The 22,680-nt window shown below is 38.9% G+C and overlaps 1 protein-coding gene across 1 annotated transcript in view; it reads left to right on the top strand.

Moving 5' to 3' along the window:
* LOC124789493 (transmembrane protein 201 homolog) overlaps nucleotides 1-20,878 on the top strand; it is a 30,389-nt gene extending 9,511 nt beyond the window's left edge. The window contains exons 4-7 of the mRNA XM_047256874.1: nucleotides 5,018-5,153; nucleotides 9,423-9,815; nucleotides 17,772-17,875; nucleotides 18,106-20,878. Of these exons, the coding sequence (XP_047112830.1) occupies nucleotides 5,018-5,153; nucleotides 9,423-9,815; nucleotides 17,772-17,875; nucleotides 18,106-19,141 (1,669 nt within the window). The 3' untranslated portion in view covers nucleotides 19,142-20,878. The remainder of the gene's footprint in view (nucleotides 1-5,017; nucleotides 5,154-9,422; nucleotides 9,816-17,771; nucleotides 17,876-18,105) is intronic.
* The last annotated feature ends 1,802 nt before the right edge of the window (nucleotides 20,879-22,680 follow it).

Raw genomic sequence — 22,680 nt, 5'->3', positions numbered from 1 at the left:
CCATTCAGGGCTCCATTTCAGGAACCAGCTCCCCAGAAATCTACAGACCAGCAACCTATTGTGGATCACAGAGCTCCCCACTATTCTTCTGTTGCTACACATAAGCCCTAACAAGATTCTTGACAGTCAAAAGTACTCAAAGAGAAAAGGATAGTGAAAGGGAAAAAGAAGAAATAAGGGAAAAAGAAGAAATTTTGGGAGATTTCTCCAGTGGCTCTGGATGCACCAGATCCCCCCCGCACCCTCGAACTCTGAACTGATGTTCATGAATGTTGTTCAACCCTACTGGTGACAGAGTGATTGTGGGTCCTGACAAGTCCTTCATATGGCTTTATACCTAACCGGGGCATCTTTAACATGATAGTTCAGTGCAACTGCAACAGATGTTCTTGTTATCTACCAGAACTGCAACTAATGTTTGTCCTGTAATCTGTGTTGCATGTTGGAAGCAAAAGCAGTGCAAGTGCAAACGACCCCAGCAGATAACCATCTGTAAGACTAATTACATTCAAGTAGGGCACTTGCTTACTTACTTACCTGATCCAACAACTCTTCCTCCCTTGTCTCTTACTTAGTGATTTCAGTATGCATCACCCCCTATGCAGAAATACCACTTGGTCTGGTAGGGGCCTTGTTACTGACCAGCTTGTTTCCAGTCTTGATCTGTCTCCTCAGTATACAGTACTTCTACCCACTTCAGTGCTGCCCATGGCTCTTTTCAGTTGTCAACCCTATGCTCTCTTCCCCTCATCTCCAGGCTTCTCTTCAATGGTCACTGCATGACAATATTTGTGAAAGTTACCACTTTCCAAGTTGTCCTGTCTCTTCCTTCTCACCACCTGAAGGACCACTTACATGTTAGGCTCTTTCAAGAGCCAAGTGCCAGTTGTATATGTTTTGCCCCCATGTACGTCGTGTCTCCATATCAGACTGCAATGACGAGATTGTGGGAGATGTCACTGATCGCCTCTGCCAACTGTTACCCCATTTCTATTGTTCCATTCCACTGTTGGCCATTGCCATGGTGGACCGAAGACATTGCAACAGCTATTCAGAATCATTGAAGAACTGTTCAGTGTCTCAAGTAGCACCTGTCACAGAACACCCTCAACACTTTTAATTGGCTTTTTCTCTGTCGGAATTTATCCAACTTGTTTTGGGTTGAAGTTGAACATCTAGGCTCCCCTTGGTCCAAGTGAACAGTGTCTCACAGAGCTCATTACTATCAATGGGCTAGTGACCTCTGCCAGACCAGTGGTTGCCCCTGTACTAAATGTCAACATCATTTATTTTTGGTATAGCTACAAATGTGTAATACTGGTTGAACACCAGCTCCAAGGAGCCATTTGAAGGGTTTGTGTTTGGAGCCCTTCAGATGAATTCCAATTCTCACCCAAAAAAACTTGAGTCATGCATTTCTGTCATCATGCTACTCTCCACACAGATCCAGAACTCTACTTTGGTACTCAGGACGTGGATGTTGTAGCTAGTGATGTGGGTAGGGCATTTATAAATGGGCATTTACCCGAGAATTTGCCTAAAGCAGTTTTAAATGCCCAAAATGTGGGCATTTATATAAAAAAATACTTTGTAAATTTCTTCTGCTAGAATGTATAATACTCCCGTCAAAATAAGGGATAGATGATACTCCCAGTATTGGAAGTTAGTAAATGTTTACATGTAGGCATACGTGTTATTCATTGCCTTTATTACTTAGAATGCAAGGAAAGAAAGCGCGAGTCCGCAGCTCGTGGTCGTGCGGTAGCGTTCTCGCTTCCCGCGCCCGGGTTCCCGGGTTCGATTCCTGGTGGGGTCAGGGATTTTCTCTGCCTCATGATGACTGGGTGTTGTGTGATGTCCTTAGCTTAGTTAGGTTTAAGTAGTTCTAAGTTCTAGGGGACTGATGACCGTAGACGTTAAGTCCCATAGTGCTCAGAGCCAACCAAAGAAAGCGCGCGCGCGCGCGCGCGCGCCCACACACACACACACACACACACACACACACACACACACACCATTGAACAGCTGTGTATAGTGGTAAGCTGGCTAAAACCCACCACCACCAGCACTACTGGTCGTAGGTCATTGCTTTGTAATGTAACACACTTTATAATCAGAGCCAAAGCTTTGAATATTACTGAAGAATGATTATTGATAGCAAAATTATTACTGAATGTAATAAACAGCTGACATGTGTTTCATGATAATAAATCTATTCTTAAATGTTAAACTATTTTCAGTGAAAAACAAGAAAAAGCTTTTATTGTCAGATATGACATTTGAGACAGACTAAAGTTTTCTGTTCTGCCTATTTCGTACTCTATTTTCATTTGGTTGCACTGCTGTGAAGATAAAATGAGAACACGAACATAAAAAAGATCTAATAGTGAAGAATTGATGCCCAAGACGCTGGAATTGCTACATTCAGATACTAGTAGATCCCTAGAGAATTGGCGGTTATCGGACTCGTGGAATTAGAATCGACACATGACTAATCCCTGATTAAAATCATTATGGATAAACTTTTTTTACTCTAATTTTAGTGAAGTAGTATAGGATAAGTAAAAATACACCTACAGGGTACCTCTTTAACACAAAATATACTTTTTTCAAGAATTACCTTTAAACTTGAGTTTCCTTTCGTTTTTTTATGAACTGCCGCAAGAATTGACCTAATTCAAATGTATAGTTGTGTTTACAGTCCAATTTATTTCTCCTAATAACTCTTCTCTAACTCGCAAGCAGATTTTTCAACTTGGTTACACAACTACTACTGAAGCAGTGTTGCAAAACACCTTTTCCAGTACAAAATATCACTTAAATTTTTTTTTATAAGTGCTGATAATCAGTTAACCTTTGAAATGCATAAATGCCTGGGCATTTATGAATTTTGGGCATTTGCCCCAACTTTTAAATACCCAGGCATTTTACATCACTAGGTGTAACACATTCCCAATTTGTGAGACTCCTCTTTGATAAAAGCTGACATGGCTGCCCCATAGTCATTAACTAAAGGCAAGTTCCATGTGAACCCTTATGACTCTGCTTCTTACCAATGCGTCTTGGGGATCGGATCACATAAAGTTATTGGTCCTAGTCCATAAATTGTGGAGTAAGACTAGCCAATGGCACTTTCTGGACTAATCCCATAGACAACTTAGAAGTGGGTATCTTACTACTTCAGTTCCAGTGGTACCAACTTGTGCTCAGTTACACAAACACTATCTCACAATTTCCTAACTATCCCATTTACGAAATTGTTGTTGCATACAAAGGCAGTTTACTTTGTGGCAACTGCCCTCTCGTGGCTCTCACTAATTTTAGTCATATAGCATGCACAGATGTTTTCCTCTGGGTCCCAAGTCATGTGGGTATCCGGAGGAGAGGGGGGGGGGGGGGATGATCTGGCTGCCTGTTTGGCTGCAGAAACAGTTAGTCGCGCAACATTCACCCTTATTGATCTCAGGTACAGAAATGTGGGCACAAATAAGACCTCTCCTCAGTCAGATGGAATATCATCTGATGGACTATTCCCCTTACTAGTAAACTCCACACTATCAAGCAGACTGCAGCTGCATGGTACTTTCCTTTCTGCTCCTCCTGGAAGGGATCCGCCATCCTACCATATTGGTCATATCAGATTAACGCACAGTTTTGTTTTATGTAATGTCCTTTACAGACAATAGCTTACATGCTGATGGAATGACCTCTTCTTATGGACAACATATGAACAGTTCTTAAGGTTATTAGTGTACTCTGTGAAAGTGGTTTTTATTCTCAGATATAATATTTTAAACTACATTTGTTTTTGGGGGGTGGAGGGGGTGGTAGAAGTTGGGGCATCACTCACGACATACTTGGTGTGGTGGCCCCTTGACCCTGCCTGTTTTGCGAGCTGCCCTGTTCATCCACATTTTACTCTGTTTTAGTTCATTTAGGAAACAGTTAGTCCATTTTTCTGCTGCAATCTATTTTCCATTTTAGGGGTAGACTCTGATGAATGGTGGGTGCTGCTTCCATCTTTAACACTTTGGCTGCAGTAGATCAGCACTGGGATGATTGGGGCGGCTGGCCTTATCGCACACTTAGTCCCAGGGAATACTTACCTGGCCGTACCCATCTACTGATCTGATTGTTTCGTCACTTTTATTTTGTTATTATAGTTAGTCTACTTATGTTCATTGCATTTGTACCCTTTTCACTTTCACTATTATGAATCTTCCTGGCTAGATGACAATCTTTACTTTGTAACTGTTGTACTTCTTAATTGGGTTGGTGTCAGTCAGATGGAGGTGAGGTCTCTCCCACCACAGTCATCCCTGGACCCTGGGAGAGCCCTTAGAATACTTTCTACTCCCATAACTATTTCTCAGCTCCACAGCAGTATTGCTGTTAATGCTTCAGTTTTACCATTTCTTCATACTTCTGTAACTTGATCAAATTTCTGGCAAACATTACAAATTCTTGTGACAGGGAGCTTGTGACCTTGCTGTTTAGTCCTGTAGCCACCAGCTACCCTGCTGCACTTCCTTCTGTCACACATGTAATATTTCTCCAAAAATGGTCAATTTTCCCTCTGTGACACACTAAAGCAAATGCTACTATCTTCTCTCTTATCTTCATTGTGTTTCATCATGTTCCTCTTTATTCGTGTCTTCCACCTCTTCTTACATTTCCATGCACTAATGCTCATAGTTGAAATTGACATGCCTGTAATCAGTCATTATTGTTGTATTTTCCGTGAATGGATAGACACTATGTTTTCTCTGTACTATTTATGTCATAATAATTTCTAAACATTGGATTTTATATGAGATGTAGTTTTTAACATAACTGTCACAGTTAATGTAGTGGTAGAAAGCGTGGTTAGAAGTCAGGACACTAGATGACCCTAATCTTGGCAGGTTGAATATAAAAGGTGTGCTATACAAATTACCCAAGTAACACAAATTCCTTATTTGTAGTTAACTAACATTTTGGTGTTTTTATATGTTGTGTATTGCATTGTTATTGGCAGAGTACACCTGGAAAGAGCATACGCATTATGTCCTTCTTGTGAAGGTGTTCTGAAGGACACACTAACAAGGCAGAAAGCATGGCTTCTCCGGCTGCAGGCGAAAGAAAAGGGCAACTCATATCTCAAAGGAAATCAGGTACCTAACCATTTACGATGGTATATCAAATAAATTGTGTTTTAATGGTTAAGATCAGAGACGATAGAGAAATGCTAAGAATACGACAAGAACTTCCTTTGCAAATATGCTGGGATTCAATTCAGTGCCAAAATGTGTTCATCTGACCATTGATGTCCATTACGGTCTTCAGCTGCAGAGTTGCGTACTTGTGCCATCAGTAGCAGAGTTTCTGTTTGTACATAGCATTTTGTTTAGTCTTTGTTCTCGCATACCTTTGTGCAGAAGAGAATAGTATCTGTGTACTGAACTGTGTTGAATAGCATCAACTAACTTTTTTAAGTGTTTGCATATGTTTAGTACATTTGCATTGTGTGAGGTGGCTTCGTAATGTAGTGCTAAACAAAAGCAGCACAGCAACATTGCTTATTAGTGACTTCTTGGGCTAATGTTACATTATGTGTAAAGGTGAATCTCGGTTGAAGGTTAATAGGGACTATGTCTGTTCTGTACAGATTCAGGGAGAATTGGCCGCTGTCCAGAAAAAGAAGCAGTGTTGGCCATAGCTGAACAGGCTTCAGGGTGTACCCAGGCCTCGAGTGGAATTAAACAACAGAGACAAATATTTCAGCACCTCTGTTGCATATAGTGTCACATGGAATCTGTAATATCACAGTGCCTTTTGATTTGATTGTCTTTGTCTGTTGACACTAACATGACATCGAATAACAAACAGTTATGGGCTTGCGAATCTTTTCACGGAAGGTGAGAGGATAATGGCCAAATGGCTGTCATCCTTTGCCTTTTATTATGTCTGAGGTTTTGCCCACTGCTGAAAGCATGCTAGCGCGTGAGAAACTTCAACCAGTTGATTCTACAGCTGATGATCCTGAAAGTTTGGAACAAGCACAGAGGATGGGTTTGTAGGTGATTGGGAGCACCTAGGAGCACCTACATTATTCTCTTAGGGAAATTGTTGGGCTGGGAAAGAAGTCTAGTGTCCACTTTGTATTCTTACTTTATTGGAAGGGGGGTGGGGGGGGGGAAGCGGTGTTCTCATCTAAGGTACGGAGGAGATTCTGCTGGTGGCAACTGAATGCACAAGGTGCAGTCATCTGCAAATTATGACTCATGTCATGAATGCCAGCTGCTGCCAAGGTTAAGAGGCTATCATCAGTTCCTGCATGCAGCTAACATATTGGTAAAAATGCTAGCATCAGGCATGAGGTGGAAGCCGAGCTAGTGCCTACCAGTAAGCAGAAATGATCATGGTTGACTGGCTTGCGACCAAGTGGAAAAAGAGGCTCAAATGATTCTGTGATGATCGTAGATGCAGATTTCCTGATCACAGCTGTCAGGTGGAGAATGTAGGACCATTTTTAATTTAATAGGTGAGATGTGCTTTACATACATAAAATGAGTACAAGGGTAGCAGAGTATGTATGGTGGGCACGGCGCATTGGAATTTTTAGGATAGAGAAATTCCCGCGCACACAAGAATATCAGCATTCATCGAGGCATCTCGGAGAAAGAAAATGTTTGTATTTGATTTGTGCAGGGGAGACAGAAACAACAGTAGTCTTAGCCCATTGTTCCCCGAACCGAAACTGAGTGTATTGTGCTGTTTCACGGCTTGTAATTCTAGTAAAGCTAACCAGTACCCATAAGAAACAGTAGGACATCCTTTACGATTTCCTCATTAAACTGGATTTCTTCAGGCTCTACAGATCTGAATATTGTGTTTTCACCCTCCCGAGCTTCTTTTTGGAAGATTAGATGTGGCACAGTTCCATCCTCTTCACCACATACCCTGCCCTTAAGGGCTTCTGCCTCTATATTTATCATGTGTAAGTATTTCTTAAAGTTCCCATAGCCAGTAAGGCAACCTATCAAGAATTTGATAGACCTTCTCTTGAACCATAGCTTCACAGGGTGTATATGCCCCAGGAAATCCGGGAAAAACCTGGGAATTTTTTCATCTGGGAAAAAACTGAAAAAAAAACTAGGATTTTTGAATTCTGGAAAATTTTTGTTTTAGTTTTCATTTTAGTTGTTTTAGTTTTTGTAAATTTGACTGGTAAAAACTGATTGTCTTACAAAGAATTTCACTTTAGTCCTTTACTGCAGGATAATATCGCAGCAATAAAATGTAAACAAGAGGAAAAAGCTCCATAATAAAACTTGAGACTCAGAGAAAATGTGCCATTTACAACAACAAAAACACGTATACACATAAGTGCCTGTCTACAACAAAATGCGTCAAAAGCTTTAGGATGAAGACCACCTTGGTGACATCAAACTGCTTTCAATGAGCGTAATGTCACAAATGTTCAAATTATGGTAGAATATATTTTGAATCTTACATACACACAGCCTCTCAGTTTTGACAATAAAAATCTCAAGCTGACTGAACAAACCTCTGATGGTGGGGGTCTTTGAATCGTCCATACATCTTGTGTTAATGCAACTTAGAAAGTGCATTGTTTATAATAAACACTAAAAAAATGCCAGAACAAACCAATACGATAGGAATCCCAAACAAACTTGCTGTGCTAGGGAGGAGGAAATGTCATCGAACAGTACGCTCCATAACAAACAAGCAGTTTACAGACAGAAGCAAATATTGGTGGTCAGCAACAATCAATGAAAAGTACTAAAGGATTGTCTGAATGAGGAATTTGTGGGTAAAATGTTTTTCCCTAAGATTCTTTCAGTAAATTTGTCTGGCATCTGCCTTCCCCATAACTGTACAGCCATTCCACTTTAATTCATTCCTATCAAATTCTAGATTGTTATGAATTTAAATGAGTGATCAATAATTTTGTGGCCAAGCAGTATAGGAATTTTATTTATTTAGATTAATTCCATTCTATTCAATTAAGTTAATGGTATCTTGCCAGTTTTTGTGTCAAGCATTGGTCATCCACAAGTCCTTCTGCATTTCCTGAACAATTTCTAACAGTGTGAACTATTTGTGTGCAACTGGTTTGCACGAGAAAAATATGATAAAAACATTATCTGCAAAGTCATTTATTTATAATTAGTGAACAGTAATGATACTATCACACTTGGTTGTAATATGCTAAAAAACAGTATGCCTGAGGAAGTGTACCTCCATGAGCAATGACATACTGAAATCTAACAACGGAAAACTGAGGATGGAATAACAACAATATTGTCAAAAGGATAGGTTGTTGCTCATCGAGTAGAGGAGACAGTGAGTCACAAACAGGCACAATGGAAAGACTGCTGTACATTTTAGCTTTTACCCAAAAGGCCTCTTGCTGTGGTAGAAAACAAACACACACACACACACACACACACACACACACACACACACACACACACACACTCACACTCGCACTCACGCACTCTTAATCACTATCTGTGGTCACTGTGATTGGTCACAGTGGTCAGGCAGAGTAGCATTTGTGCGTGCGTCTTCTACTTCAGAAGGAGGCCTTTTGGCCGAAAGCTAAAATGTATAGCAGTCTTCATTATTCCTGTGTGCCCCCAACATCTCCTTTATGTAGTGGGTAACAATCTATCCTTTTTGTAATACTGTTGATGTACTGAAATCTATTTGACAGACCCTCTTCAGTACAGTTCTAAACATGTTATAATATTCCATAATGATATTTTTTTATTATGTGGAAATGAATTAAAGGTTTTCCAGAATTCAAGAAACACGGTGTCTTTCTCAGTTCTGCTCTGGTTGCTTGTTGAAACCCAGAAGGCTGTATATAACAGAGTTACCTATTATTTATTTTTTCAGACTCTGTTTATTCCTACAGAGGAGCTGGCCAATTTAAGGAAAGCTCTCTTGTGTGAGCATAATATATGCTCCACAGTTTTACAACAAAGTCGTCTGTGAGATGTGTGAGTGTAAACTTCGACAGGCATTATCATTTTCTGTAACACTTTTCCAGGTGTGTGATAATATCATGTCATAAAATACCAATGTTTCAGCCTCTTTTGCAAGTAGCTGACTCATTGGCCTATAAAATAATTTGATTGACTAGGATATATAACAAGGAAAAGTTTTTATGAGGATCAGTGACACACATCTTTGCTGTCTTGCAACCCAACTAAAAATCTAGATTGAGCTTTACATTTTTCCAAGCAATGTTACATCTGAAAATGTGTGTTTCTACTGCAGTAAGCAACCAAGTAGCGTGTAAACGGACCATTCGAGATAAAATTAATTTATGTCTGCTCTAAGTAATTGTTCCATCTTCTTATATCAGAAAATTTACTTGCTGATTATTTAATGTGACTTCTGTTCAACAGGTGTATGGCAGACTGCTGGCTGCAGCTCATTCTACTGTCCAGCTGGCTCGAGCACTATCAGCTAGTATTTGCGTCATTATGCTAGCGAGTGCATCAGTAACTGAAGAGTACTTGCAGATACCGCCATCATTAGTGGCATTGTCATTCTTGCCCCACCCTCTGCCAGCTTCGGAGTCATTAAGGGAATGGCTCCTTTTTTGCCATCGCTCAATTACTCTGGTTGTGGCAGGGATGTTATTCCAAGTTATTGCTGCCATGAGTGCGGGTAAAACTTCGTATCTACGTGATGTTTGTGGTATTGCAGGTTGGGCATTCTTACTTCTGCAGTATGTAGCTGCTTTACATCTGCCACTTAAAGACTACATTCGTATGGAAGATGCTGACTGTCTGCATGTGAGTCCTGTAGCACATATTTAAATTACACGTCATTCTTGTGTAGTCAGTTTAATCCAACTCTATGAAACACGAAGGGAAAAAAAGCAAGCGACAGCGTAGATGATGAAATTGATATTAGGTCTCTGAGATGTTCAGTGCAAAATTGAATATTAATATGAACTTTCTATCACTTACAGAATGGTTAATATGGGGGGGGGGGGACCCTTCAGTAGTTATCATACGTGCCAGCATTTTTAACCTCAAAGTCCTTTCGTTTTGAAGTGATCCTGAGAAATAGCTGTGATTATTCAGGGTAACAGATAAAACATTGATAATCCTGATGATTGAGAGACCACATTACTGATAGTTGAGAAAAAAGTGTCTTTCCATCTTCTTGTATCAACTGTACAGTGCATATGAACATGCTGATAAACCTCACAAGCACGAAACCTCAATTTAAATGTTACATATACACAAAAAAAAAAAAAATGGTTTTCATCTGTCTGAGATTTCAGTTCATATATCACTTAACTGAAGCATCTTCCCCCTTGATTGTAGTTTAACAGAAATTTTTTATTCTGTGGTGGCTTTATATATGGGATCACAGTTTTATCACACATCTTTTACTAATGAAACCTACAGGACTACACTTCAGAGTGACATAGATACATGATACTATTTTTCAACATAGTCTCTAAATTTCTATAAAAATGGTCAGAACATTCTTTCCAGCCATTCAGTTTCTTGGCGGTAGAAATCTGCTCCCTGGTCACCGAGCCATTTGAAAACAGCTGTGTGAACTTGCACATCATTGGAAAATCTGTTCTTTCAATTTGCCAATTATATCAACGTGAACGGGGTCAGTGTCGGTGGATTTCTTTCTCTTTAAGCATCATGCATGTGTGCGCAGCCATGGTCGTATTGTTGGCACAACTTTGCTACAGTTAGTTGTGATATCTGCATTTTGTCCATAAACTCCCAGAATTTCACAGTGAATCTGTGTGCAATTTAGGCTTCCTGCCCCACAAGAATCTTACTGTCCCACATATATCAACTCTACAGTTCATTTCCAGAAGCTGCACTACTTGACTCCCACACTGAGATGTGCGTGTTACCCGTATTGCAACAGAACTGCAGGAGATCCAGACCATGTACTATCTTCTGACAAGGTGCCACTCTTCATGTGTAATAGTTTTAGCTTGAGACAACACATGCAATTTAGTTTTTGAAGCCTCTCGAGTAAATCAGTAAGGTTATGATCCCCACATGTATGCAGTGTTCTTCATATATACAGTGCATCACTGTATTGGCATGTACTTCCAATCAAACTAAAATTTGCTGTTGGAAGACCCATTTACAATAACAGCTGTAAGGACTATTCATAATTACCTACTGATCTTACTGTTTACTGCCTCCTTGATGGTACAGAAAAAAATTTTGCATACAAAAACAACACACACCTATCTCAAAATAAGGTACTTAGTCATTCTGTTTGGTTTTTTAAGTGTTTTTTCACCCAAAATGAAACCTACCAATGTTTTGAAGAAACTTTTAATAGTCAAGCTCATATTCAGTACTATTTATTGCTAATGACCAGTTTCAACACTTAAAACTGTCATTCTGTGTGTTGTTATGCTTCCTGTTCCATTACGGCTATATCAAACATGCCATGTTGTCATTACAGTGGATAGTATGTAGAATATTCCACAAAGGTTTGTTAAAAATAAGACAGGTTTGTCACAAATAAAAACAATACAGTTAAACAGCAGCAGTTTTTAAGGAGTAGTCATAAAGTTCAACTTCTCCCTTCGAATAAAAGTTACATAGATAATTTTTTTGCAGGCATTTATCTGCAGTACCTGTATACATCGAAATCTCCACATCACAGTATTGTATCATCTCTGGAAGAGACAAAATGAAATGGCGCAGACTGTTGAATATTTTGCAGTAATTTTAGGCAGCAGTGGAAATGTTACGGTTCTCAGACCAATCAGATGGCTAAAGATGTTGTTGTATGGATTGACCTTACAGAGCTCCATTGTTTTTGCCACTGCTCAAAATGAATTACAGCATGATACGTGTTACTGAAGGACTGTGCTATTTTGTTTTGGTTCTTCTGTTGGCGTGCAAAAGTGCAAGGATTTTAATTTTTACTGGGGCTACATGCATGTATGTGCAAACAAACAAAGAATTGTGGAACTTTTTAGGTGATAATTAATACTTTGATTCACTGTCACAGAAAAGGGTGATTCCATGACAGTTGGTCTAGGGGTTCCTGTGGTAACTTAACGCATACATGACAGTATGCAGTTTAATAAAGACAGAAACTTTATGTACAGCTCATGCATTGTATTGAAGTCCCAAAGAGCATAGCTGGAGTCCAGGGTCATAGTGAGTTTAGTTTCATGAGGGCAGAGTACAGAATAAGTCACAACAATGAAAATGAGAGAATGAATGCAAATGGTCTCTGCACCCGGTTATGTGCTGTCAGTTAGTTACTCAGTGAGCCCGGACAGTGCACAGCCCCCAAACTCTGGGCAGTGCTGGATACAGAAAAACCTCCAGGAGGGGTTGCTAAAGATATCTTGAGCTACCTTTACTTTTACCTTAATAAAAAATAATCAAGTCACATGTAGAATTTAAGAAAGTTTCATTTAAACTGATTACACACATATACAAGTCAGTGCCATCTTATGATATAAAAAAGTTACAGTTGTGGTTCTCTTCCTTAAATGATGAATCCTGTGTGCCTATTCTCCCGTGCAATAGGACAATCCTTTCTGTAATAGGACAATTAGTGTCAGGGTGAGCATTCAACAGAGCTAAGCCATTAAGTTGATCCTCCTCCATTGTCGACCTTAGCCATGTCTTTGTACGCCAAAATTGTGAAAAACTTCTTTCTACTATAGCAGTTGATGCAGGTAGACAAGCAAATATTTTGTACTGTGTGTGCAAAGTAGGGTAGTCAGATCTAGGACAGACAGCCAATGCTTGCATAACAGAATCACGATCATTAAGGGCGTTCATGCTTGTTTGATTATATTGAAGAATCTCTCCCATTAGTCTCTTTTTAGTCACAAAGAGTGATTCTTCTTCAAAGAACGGTAGTTCAGTTAAGCACTGATTCAATATATGTGCCAGATCATTACTGTCATGACACAGTAGTTGTGAGGGCAAAAGTATGTTGAATTTTAAATGATAAATATTTTCTTGAGCAAAACGTTCTCTCGTGTCAGTCGTAACATGGTCCAGTGTTGGAATAAAAACAGTTCTTTCCCAGTATGTCGTAGCATCATCATTATTATCACAGTTTTCCCTGTCTCTCTATCTGCCTGTAAGGTGACGAACACTCATCTCCATGTCTAACTATCCCATAATTGCCTTCGCCTCTTCAACAATAGGAGCACAGTGGCTATCAACATTAGCTCTCATGCTGTCGTACACCTTCAGTGTCGAATCTAATTTTGCTTTTGCCATCGCGACGTCCGAACTAAGGTCTTGTAAGATTTTGGTGACTGGATATGTTCTGCTCATAATGTCGCTCATTGTAAATAGTGATGATAAACTCGCAATTAGAGAAAGATCGAAGGAGAGTATTGGCTTTGGCGGCCGTTGTTCTGTCCCTCCAGCACTGTATTTCTTTAAGAACTTAGCAAACTGTTCTGAGGTCAGCTGTGAATTGAATATCATAATCATCATCATCATCATCATCATCATTTAATGTTTGCAGTACACCCTGATCCATCAGCTGTAGAAGTGGTGTAACATTTGGGGGCAAAAACTTCGCCACAATTTCTACATCACATAATTCCTCAGCACTGGGGTGAGATCGTGCGTTATCAATCAAAAGGATTGCATGATTTTTCCTTAGAAAACCGTCGAACAGAGGGAACAAACTGAGCGTGAAACTGTTCTTTGAACAGCTTACCATCCATCCATGCTTTTTTCTGATTGCAATAATATATCGGCGGGGACTTCATGTTGCAGTTTTTAAAAGCTCTGGGCCTAGCAGATTTGCCGATCAGCATTAAAGGCAGCGTGTGAGTACCAGAAGCGTTGCTGCACGCTAATAAAGTCACATGATCTTTGCACATTTTAAAACCAGGAGCATGGTCTTCTGCTTTTGATACCAGGCTTTTTGTTGGCAATGTCCTAAAATTAAGGCCAGTCTCATCAGCATTTAAATTTGTTGGGGAGAATATCAACATCTACATCCATACTCTGCAAGCCACCTGACGGTGTGCGGTGGAGGGTACTTTGAGTACCTCTATCGGTTCTCCATTCTATTCCAGGCTCGTATTGTTCATGGAAAGAAAGATTGTCGGTATGCCTCTGTGTGGGCTCTAATCTCTCTGATTTTATCCTCATGGTCTCTCGCCGAGATATACGTAGGAGGAAACAATATACTGCTTGACTCCTCGGTGAAGGTATGTTCTCGAAACTTCAACAAAAGCCCGTACCGAGCTACTGAGTGTCTTTCATGCAGAGACTTCCACTGGAGTTTATCAATCATCTCTGTAACGCTTTCACGATTACTAAATGATCCTGTAACGAAGCGCGCTGCTCTCCGTTGGATCTTCTCTATCTCTTCTGTCAACCCTATCTGGTACGGATCCCACACTGGTGAGCAATATTCAAGCAGTGGGTGAACAAGTGTACTGTAACCTACTTCCTTTTTTTACGGATTGCATTTCCTTATGATTCTTCCAATGAATCTGTCTGGCATCTGCTTTACTGACGATCAACTTTATGTGATCATTCCATTTTAAATCACTCCTAATGCCTACTCCCAGATAATTTATGGAATTAACTGCTTCCAGTTGCTGACCTGCTATATTGGAGCTAAATGATAAAGGATCTTTGTTTCTATGTATTCGCAGCGCATTACATTTGTCTACATTGAGATTCAATTGCCATTCCCTGCACCATGCGTCAATTGGTTGCAGATCCTCGTATCCTCGTGCATTTCAGTACAATTTTCCGTTGTTACAACCTCTCGATATACTACAGCGTCATCCGCAAAAAGCCTTGGTGAACTTCCAATGTTATCCACAAGGTCATTTATGTATATTGTGAATAGCAATGTTCCTACGACACTCCCCTGCGGCACACCTGAAATCACTCTTACTTCGCAAGACTTCTCTCCATTGAGAATGACATGCTGCATTCTGTTATATAGGAACTCTTCAATCTAATCACACAATTGGTCTGATAGTCCATATGCTCTTACTTTGTTCATTAAATGACTGTGGGGAACTGTATCGAATGCCTTGCGGAAGTCAAGAAACACGGCATCTACCTGGGAACCCGTGTCTATGGCCCTCTGAGTCTCGTGGACGAATAGCGCAAGCCGGGTTTCACACGATTGTCTTTTTCGAAACCCATGCTGATTCCTACAGAGTAGATTTCTAGTCTCCAGAAAAGTCATTGTACTCGGAACGTAATACGTGTTCCAAAATTCTACAACTTCCCTCTACAATTTCCCTCTCTTATAGTTTCAAACTCACCTAAGTATTCCTTCGTTGCATCACAGTCAGAAGAAAGCTTCTCTCCAGTAATTAGTAGCTGACTGATTCCATGACGTTTTTTGAATCTGTCCAACCAACCTGTACTCGCACTAAAAGACTCATTACCATTCATTAACTTGTTCAGGTAAACAGTGTTCTCGTGAACCAGTGCTCCCCTCAAAGGAGTTCCCCCTTCTGTTTCCTGCGTAAACCAAAGGAAAATAGTTTCATCCACTTAATTGTACTGGGACTGTTCCAAAGTCTGCTGAATTTCCGAGTGTTTTTCCTGAAGGCGTTGCACAGGACTGTTCAAGCTTCACTCAGTTCTTCCAGTCACAAATGGTTGCTTGACCAACACCCAGTTCCATTGCCAGATATCTGCTTCAAAGCATTCAGTTTTTCTTTGAGAGTTAACGTTGTATGTCTGTGTACTCATGACGAAAATACGTACCACTACACCTGAACGAATACAATACAGCTGTATGCATGCCAGTGACTGATAACTAACATAACTAAGTGCTTTGTGAGCCAACTGACAGTGCACTGACCTCAGACACCAGAAAGGTCTCAACAGTACACAACCACAAGGGCAGGGAGTGAGAGTGAGCCATTGTTCCCATTTGTTACCATGGTGTACCTACTTATCTGCTTGGTATACTTCATTCTAGGAACTCGTGACTGTAGTTCTGGCTAATCCGAACATGGCCTGCTCCCAATTAGTTCAGATTAACGGGACTCTACTGTATATTTATTTTTATTACGCTGTTTTCCAATGTGTGAAGTCCCATGAATAACATAAAAACTATGAATATTTATGAAACATTAGGCATTTTCTTTAGGTTGTTTAGAACTATATTGCACAAGACAGAAGAATTATATGCGATTGAATTTTATTTTTGTAGGGGACATAATACTAGTGATTTGAATACCTGATAGATCCAGCAAATGAAAACAATCTGTCAAAGTATTCTGTTTTGGAAATTTGTATGAATCAAGTTGTGATTTGCTGACTGATAGTTACAGCAAAAGGCTGGTAAATGGTGATTTTCCTCATGAAGAAAAGGAACTTGTTGTTTTGGCCTGATAATAAGTGATAACTCTGTGTGTTGGTGATAAAATCATTTTGGTGGCAGGATTTGAATCTTTGCCAAGATCATACTGTGATCCATGTTCAAAGAAAAATCATCACAACTAGAGAAATTTTATATACATTAATGAAACTCTGGCAGATTGGCTATAAAACCTCAGCAAGTATGGGTCAGCTGGGCAAAGGTTGTGTTCAGAATGTTACGTGGAAGATGGTAACAAGTTGGTTGTAGTTATGGCTTTGGTTTCATCTGATAAACATGTGCAGATGGAAGTATGTGATATGTTTAATAGTAGTTTGAGTTCTCTTGGAGCTTTCTGTGTTAGAATTCAAAGTGTCAGTAAACATGATTTAAAAGGCTACATCAAACACAAAGTTAATCAGGCACAAAAGATAAGTGAATAGCATCACAAGTGACTTGCTCGCTGGTTAGTTGCAGCACCCAACATGTCCCAGTGAAAATGAGTACATGAATTGTGCTGGTTATACTCAACTGTTGTCAGACTTGAAATGAACAATTCTACTCACAGTTGAGAAAATTCATATTCTCATATTGGCACCAAGGAGTTGGTTGATTTTAAAAAAAATCTCATGAGAATTTTGTGTCAGCCATAAAGTTGGAACATTAACTTCTTTATTGAAACAGCCTAAACCAAAAGATGAAGAAAATCATTTTAATTGTATAGTTTGACAAATGTAGTCAAGTAAATTCTGGATAAATTCCTTTGTTGTGAGCACGCTATTTTTCTGCTGTGTCGTCACTCAGAAGTGATAGTCCAGCAAGGTATGTTGGAGTGTTGCTGAGGAATTTGGAAAATAGGAAATACGTAATAGGTACTGACAAATTGAATCTGTAAAATGGACTGTGAAGTGCACCTAGTCAACACATTTGATAAGAGCATTGCCCTTGAAAGAAAGTTGTTTGACAGTAGTACTTGCTTTCATGTGCCACTGACTTCTGTAGGCTTACATTTAGTTTTAATGTATGAAGAACTTTAAAGCTTGTTCAAAGCCTCCTTCGTATTGTCACTTTTATCCATGGGATTGGTAGATAGTTTAATTTGCCACAAGATGTTCTTTTTTAAGATTTATCATCTGCCCATAAAGTCCAGCTTGATTACTTTATGTAGTAATACGTGTTAAATGTGGTCATTTGCTGCTTTTGTTAATTTGTTCGTTACTTTGACTTCTGTATGTAAAATTTTATTATAACTGAGTTAAACCTTTCAATATATCTTGTACAGTTACTTTTATTCTTTCGGTAGACTGGTATCCATGTGTTCTAGATTGCCCTGTCTGTTACATATTATTGCCCCTCTCTTTTTTTCTATCATATTTCTTTAATTTTCTGTTACTGAAAACTTTGTTTTTATTCCTTAGGTGGTGACATTACTGGCAACCCTTACCTTGAGCCTCCTTCCCTTTTTGATGCCAACAGTATCAAAGAGCACACTTAAGAAAATTCAGAGTGATTCTTTTAAAAGGTGGTGTATCTATCCAACATAAATAATTTTATTTTGTGACAATGTGTATTTCACTGTAGTTTTTATGTGCATCAGAGTTATTTAGTGTGTGTGTGTGTGTGTGGTAAATTTTGGTAGTCTGTTGCAGAATTAAGTTTGCTGAAATGTCCAGGTATTACAGTGTGGTACTCCTAACACACTTGATTTTCTGGTAATTGAAATACTCAGTAATTGTTCATTCATTTTTTTAGGTTAGACACAGCTGTGCATGCAGCATCTGAGGAGCAGGCTAAAGGAGTATCAGAAAATTTAAATGAAAAAAATATGAAAAGTAACAAAGCTTCCTCCCATATTGCCAGCAAGTGCTCTCCTGAAATCAATATTGGGAAGAAAATTTGTGATGAAACAATTTTCCATTTTGGTGATACCAGAAGAGATTACAAAAGATCACCTAATGATGTGTTTGCCAATACCAGCAACAGTTCTGGTCTCTACAATCGTTTTAACAGGGCCAAATGTTATAGTACAGATCCATACTTTGAACAAGATCTTCATCACAGCCTTTGTAGCCTGTCACTGGGAACATCAACACGTCCACGTAGCAAAAGATGGGCGTTTGAATCACGTGTGTATGGTGGCAAGGAGTTCCCTGGATTATTTACTGCAAATGATAGTAGACCAAGGCCTCTTCTTAGCCCACCAAGACTAGGAGTTCATAGGAATGTGACACGATCCCCATGGTCAGCAGGAGGGTATTGGCAGACACCTACTTCATTTGTAGCTGGTCATGATGGTTCTCCTTTATCACGATCATCAAGTCGCAGCTCTGGATTTGGATCTCTGAGTAGCCGACCAGCTGCAGTTGCTGCTAGTCCTCCAGGCTCACGTGCTGGTTCTGTCTGTGCAGGAGATGCTGATCGGTTTTCTGTACATTCACTGCCAGCCTATCCTCCAAATTTTCCACCAACGTACTTCCCCTTCTATGGTGGACCTTACTTAATGCCACATTTAGGAAGCTACACAATGGCACCGCCCTGTTATTTTGCACCACCACCCCCACCACCTGCATCTGCTTCCCCACAGTCATCACCTGCTTTAAGTGATTCTGATTCAAGTTGTGCTTCACAGAAGGGTACAAAGTGTATGGATGTACATAAAGGACTTGTTGATATTCTAAAGGAAAACTGTTGGTTGTCATGTATAATTGGGAGCAGTCTTTTACTAAATGCTGCAGCCACTGTGTTCTTCATATTCATGAATAGAAATTTCTTAACTGGCGTTCCATAGATAATAATTCATTTCTTTTAGTCCCAGCCAATTTTTGCCTTCTTTGTCGTAGCTCAGAATAGGATAATTTAGAAGTGTGACCAGCCTCTGTTTTAATGAAGTTTTGCTCTGTACTGATGCAGAATTTGTTTTTTATGTGAACAATTTTATAAGTTGAAATTTTTCATTTCACATCACTGGAGGGAGTAAGTGTCAATTGTGTAAATATCGATGTCAGATGTTATGAGAAGCTATTGCTTTTGATAATTTTTTTGAGCCTTGTATTTCACAGTTTTGTAAACTCCAAAGATTCTACTCTTAACAAATGTGTTTACAAAAAACAGATATTTATTGACAAGTCAGTAGTCATAAGATACTGTAGACAACCCATGGACTGGAGGTATGCGCTGATACATTATTATTTGTTAAGCTGGTCTGTTACTTTTTGTTATATAGTGTGTTTATTTGTGTTCATGTAAAAAACATTGTGTTCATAGAATGTAAATATCATTTGGTAAGTTATTCAAATGTTCAGTGTTGAACAGCATCCAGTTTTTCCCTTTCAGGAAAAGATTTATTACATTATAGGGACAGGTTTGAGTTCCTTAAATTTATACTTATACATAGATTGTACTGTCATTTTTGACAACAACAGTATTACATATAGTACTTGTAAGAGAACTGCACAAAACACTAGTCAGAGACCACTTTGTTCCATTAATGCAAGCGGTGAAAAAGTGTAGAATACTTTCTGAAATTTAGTTCACACTAAAGTTGATGGGAAATTTTTTTTTGAAGTAGTGACCAGTATGTAATTACCAGTGGCACTGTGTGATGATAAAACATTTTTCTCCAGTTTGTGAATTTGCTGCGTGTATTGTTGATGAGCGACAGCACCCCATTTAAGGATGACCAAAAATCATAGGTACAAAATATTAATGTGGACTAAGGAAGTAGTTAGGAGTTAGTAGGTTTCTAACCAATGCTGGAGTCATTAATTACAAAATCTCTCTCCCCATAATTGGTGACAGTTTAAATGTAGCAACCAAAGATATACAGGTTTCCTATAGTTAATTTGCCGGTTCCCAGAACTACTAATCAAAAGTATTCCCTAACTGCCGCATTCAGTCACTTGTTTATTCTAAGACAGTCCTCCTCCTCCCCCCGCCCCCTCCCCCCCCCCCCAAAAAAAAAAAAAAAACTGGAATAATTACTATTCATTTCTCAGTAATTATCTGAAGTGTGGTAAATCATGACTGCTGTAATTCCTACAATTTGCATCTCTTGTTTAGACAGTATTTTGTGCAGATCTTTTTATGCAGCAAGAAATGACGACTAATGTGTGAACAGCACATAACAAGGTTTTACTTACTGAGATTTCTATTGAAATTATTAATAACTCTGTGAAAATGATTCCCCCTTTGTCTAACTCTAAATGCTGTTCAATGAAAACTGCCATTATACCGTTATATCAAACTGGAAAAGTCCTATGCTTGTCTTCCTTGATGGATGAGATTTTTTTCAGTGTGTGTGTGTGTGTGTGTGTGTGTGTGTGTGTGTGTGTGTGTAGATATGAGTAAGTTATTTTTTTCGCAGTTGTGAAGAGTCAGTGTACATATTTTAGTTGCAAGATCTTGTTTTATTGTTGTGACTTCTCAGGTGATGTCTATAACTGCCATAAAATGAGTGTTAAGTGTATTTTTTTATGTGACACTGTTATTTAAAAATAAAGTCCTGCAAAAATGAATGCACCTCTCATACTTTGAGTTATTTGTTTATATTTCATTTCTGCCTCTATTAATACTGTAAGTTCAAATAAAAAGGTTTTATATTTTTTTCTGGAGTTAGTTTATTTTTGTGTTACTGGAACTTCAGAATTAACCTATGAAAAGATAAGATTTTTGTTCAGTAGCGTTGTTTACTTAAGACATTTTTGTATGACACTGTAATGATTCAGTTATTGTGTGTTGTGTGATAACCTAATGCTAAAACAGTATCTCGTATCAGTAGCTCACCTGTTATATTTATTTCTTGCCATTTGTACATTTGCAGTAATTTGTGAAGACAGTTTTGACTTGAATTCCAAAATCTTTGCTAATTTCACGACTGCGGTATGTATGATATTAAGAGGTATAAAAAGGTAAATTTTAATCAACATGAGTAGTATAATAATAATGTCGTGTGGCGAGGGCCTCCCGTCGGGTAGACTGCTCGCCTGGTGCAAGTCTTTCGATTTGACGCCACGTCGGCGACTTGCGTGTCGATGGGGATGAAATGATGATGATTAGGACAACACAACACCCAGTCCCTGAGCGGAGAAAATCTCAGACACAGCCGGGAATCGAACCCGGGCCCTTAGGATTGACAGTCTGTCGCGCTGACCACTCAGCTGCCAGGGGCGGACAACATTAGTAGTAGTTCAGTACATAAAGTATCTAACACTCAACATTCTAATCGTGGCAGAAAAGAAAAATGCACGATGTTTATAGAATGAAGAATTGACAGAATTGTTGTCAAAGAAATAAAAATGTTAAGGACTGTCACACTAAGGTTGAAGGTCGTGTCGTGTGGAAGAACTAAGATACCTAAGTTAAGTGTAGAAGAGACTAAACTAAGAAGTGCTCAAGCTGAAGAGCTTAGTTAATGTAATGAGAGAAGATGGCAGATGTAGAAAGATACAGTCCAAGAAACATTTTATGCATTAAATTGCCACTATTGTTTTGTTTGTTTGTTTATTTTTCTGTTCCCATCTTTTGTTGCCACAGGAACAGTGGACACACTACTACAATTATTTTGATCTGAACAAGGTAATGCAGTGGTTTTTCAGTTGACAGTTTTATGGAAGAAGTGTTTCCAAACTCATTCTACTGCTTAAGATTTTGAATGAGTGCTTTCATGTTCATGATTCAGTTGAAGCATTTTAGCCATGGATATATTAATAAAATGCATGCTCTTAATTGTTGGACATCAGATAGAGCAGTATGATCACATCTTTCGCAAGAGCTGTGTGCCTTCACAAGTCAGTTGTTACATATTTGTAAATGTCTGTATTTGTCACATATGCTATACAATTCACAGTTCTGGCTTAGTTCTATCGTCAGATCTGTTACAAATAGAAGAAGAAGAAGAAGAAGAAGAGAGGGGGAAAAAAAAAAAAAAAAAAAAACACTAATCCGACAAAAGTAAATTCAACTGGCTGAGGGTTAAGTATACAGAAAATGTATGATTACGTAAAAAAAGTAACGCGATTAACAGCTATACATACTATTAAAAGTATTCTGATATAAGTATCAACATCAGACTAACTATATACTTAGGTACATAACAATTGTTGGCCTGCAAACCATACCAGCACGTGTTACATACCTATGTGTAGTGAATCAAAACCACTTCTTGTGAATTGTATAGCATATGTGATCTACACTGACATTTATAAAGTAAGTGCGAAACACAGTCACGGACTTTTTTAAACTTCGTTTTCAACTGATACTGTTGCTAAATGCATTCTGACAAAAAAGTAACATTTTTACTGAACAGAAACCACGTGTTAATCATGCCTG

Source organism: Schistocerca piceifrons, chromosome 3 (genome assembly GCF_021461385.2).
Source record: "Schistocerca piceifrons isolate TAMUIC-IGC-003096 chromosome 3, iqSchPice1.1, whole genome shotgun sequence".
In the NCBI taxonomy this organism is placed as follows: domain Eukaryota; kingdom Metazoa; phylum Arthropoda; class Insecta; order Orthoptera; family Acrididae; genus Schistocerca; species Schistocerca piceifrons.
The sequence above is the reverse complement of the archived record's forward strand: the minus strand, read 5'-3'. Positions and strand labels throughout refer to the sequence as shown.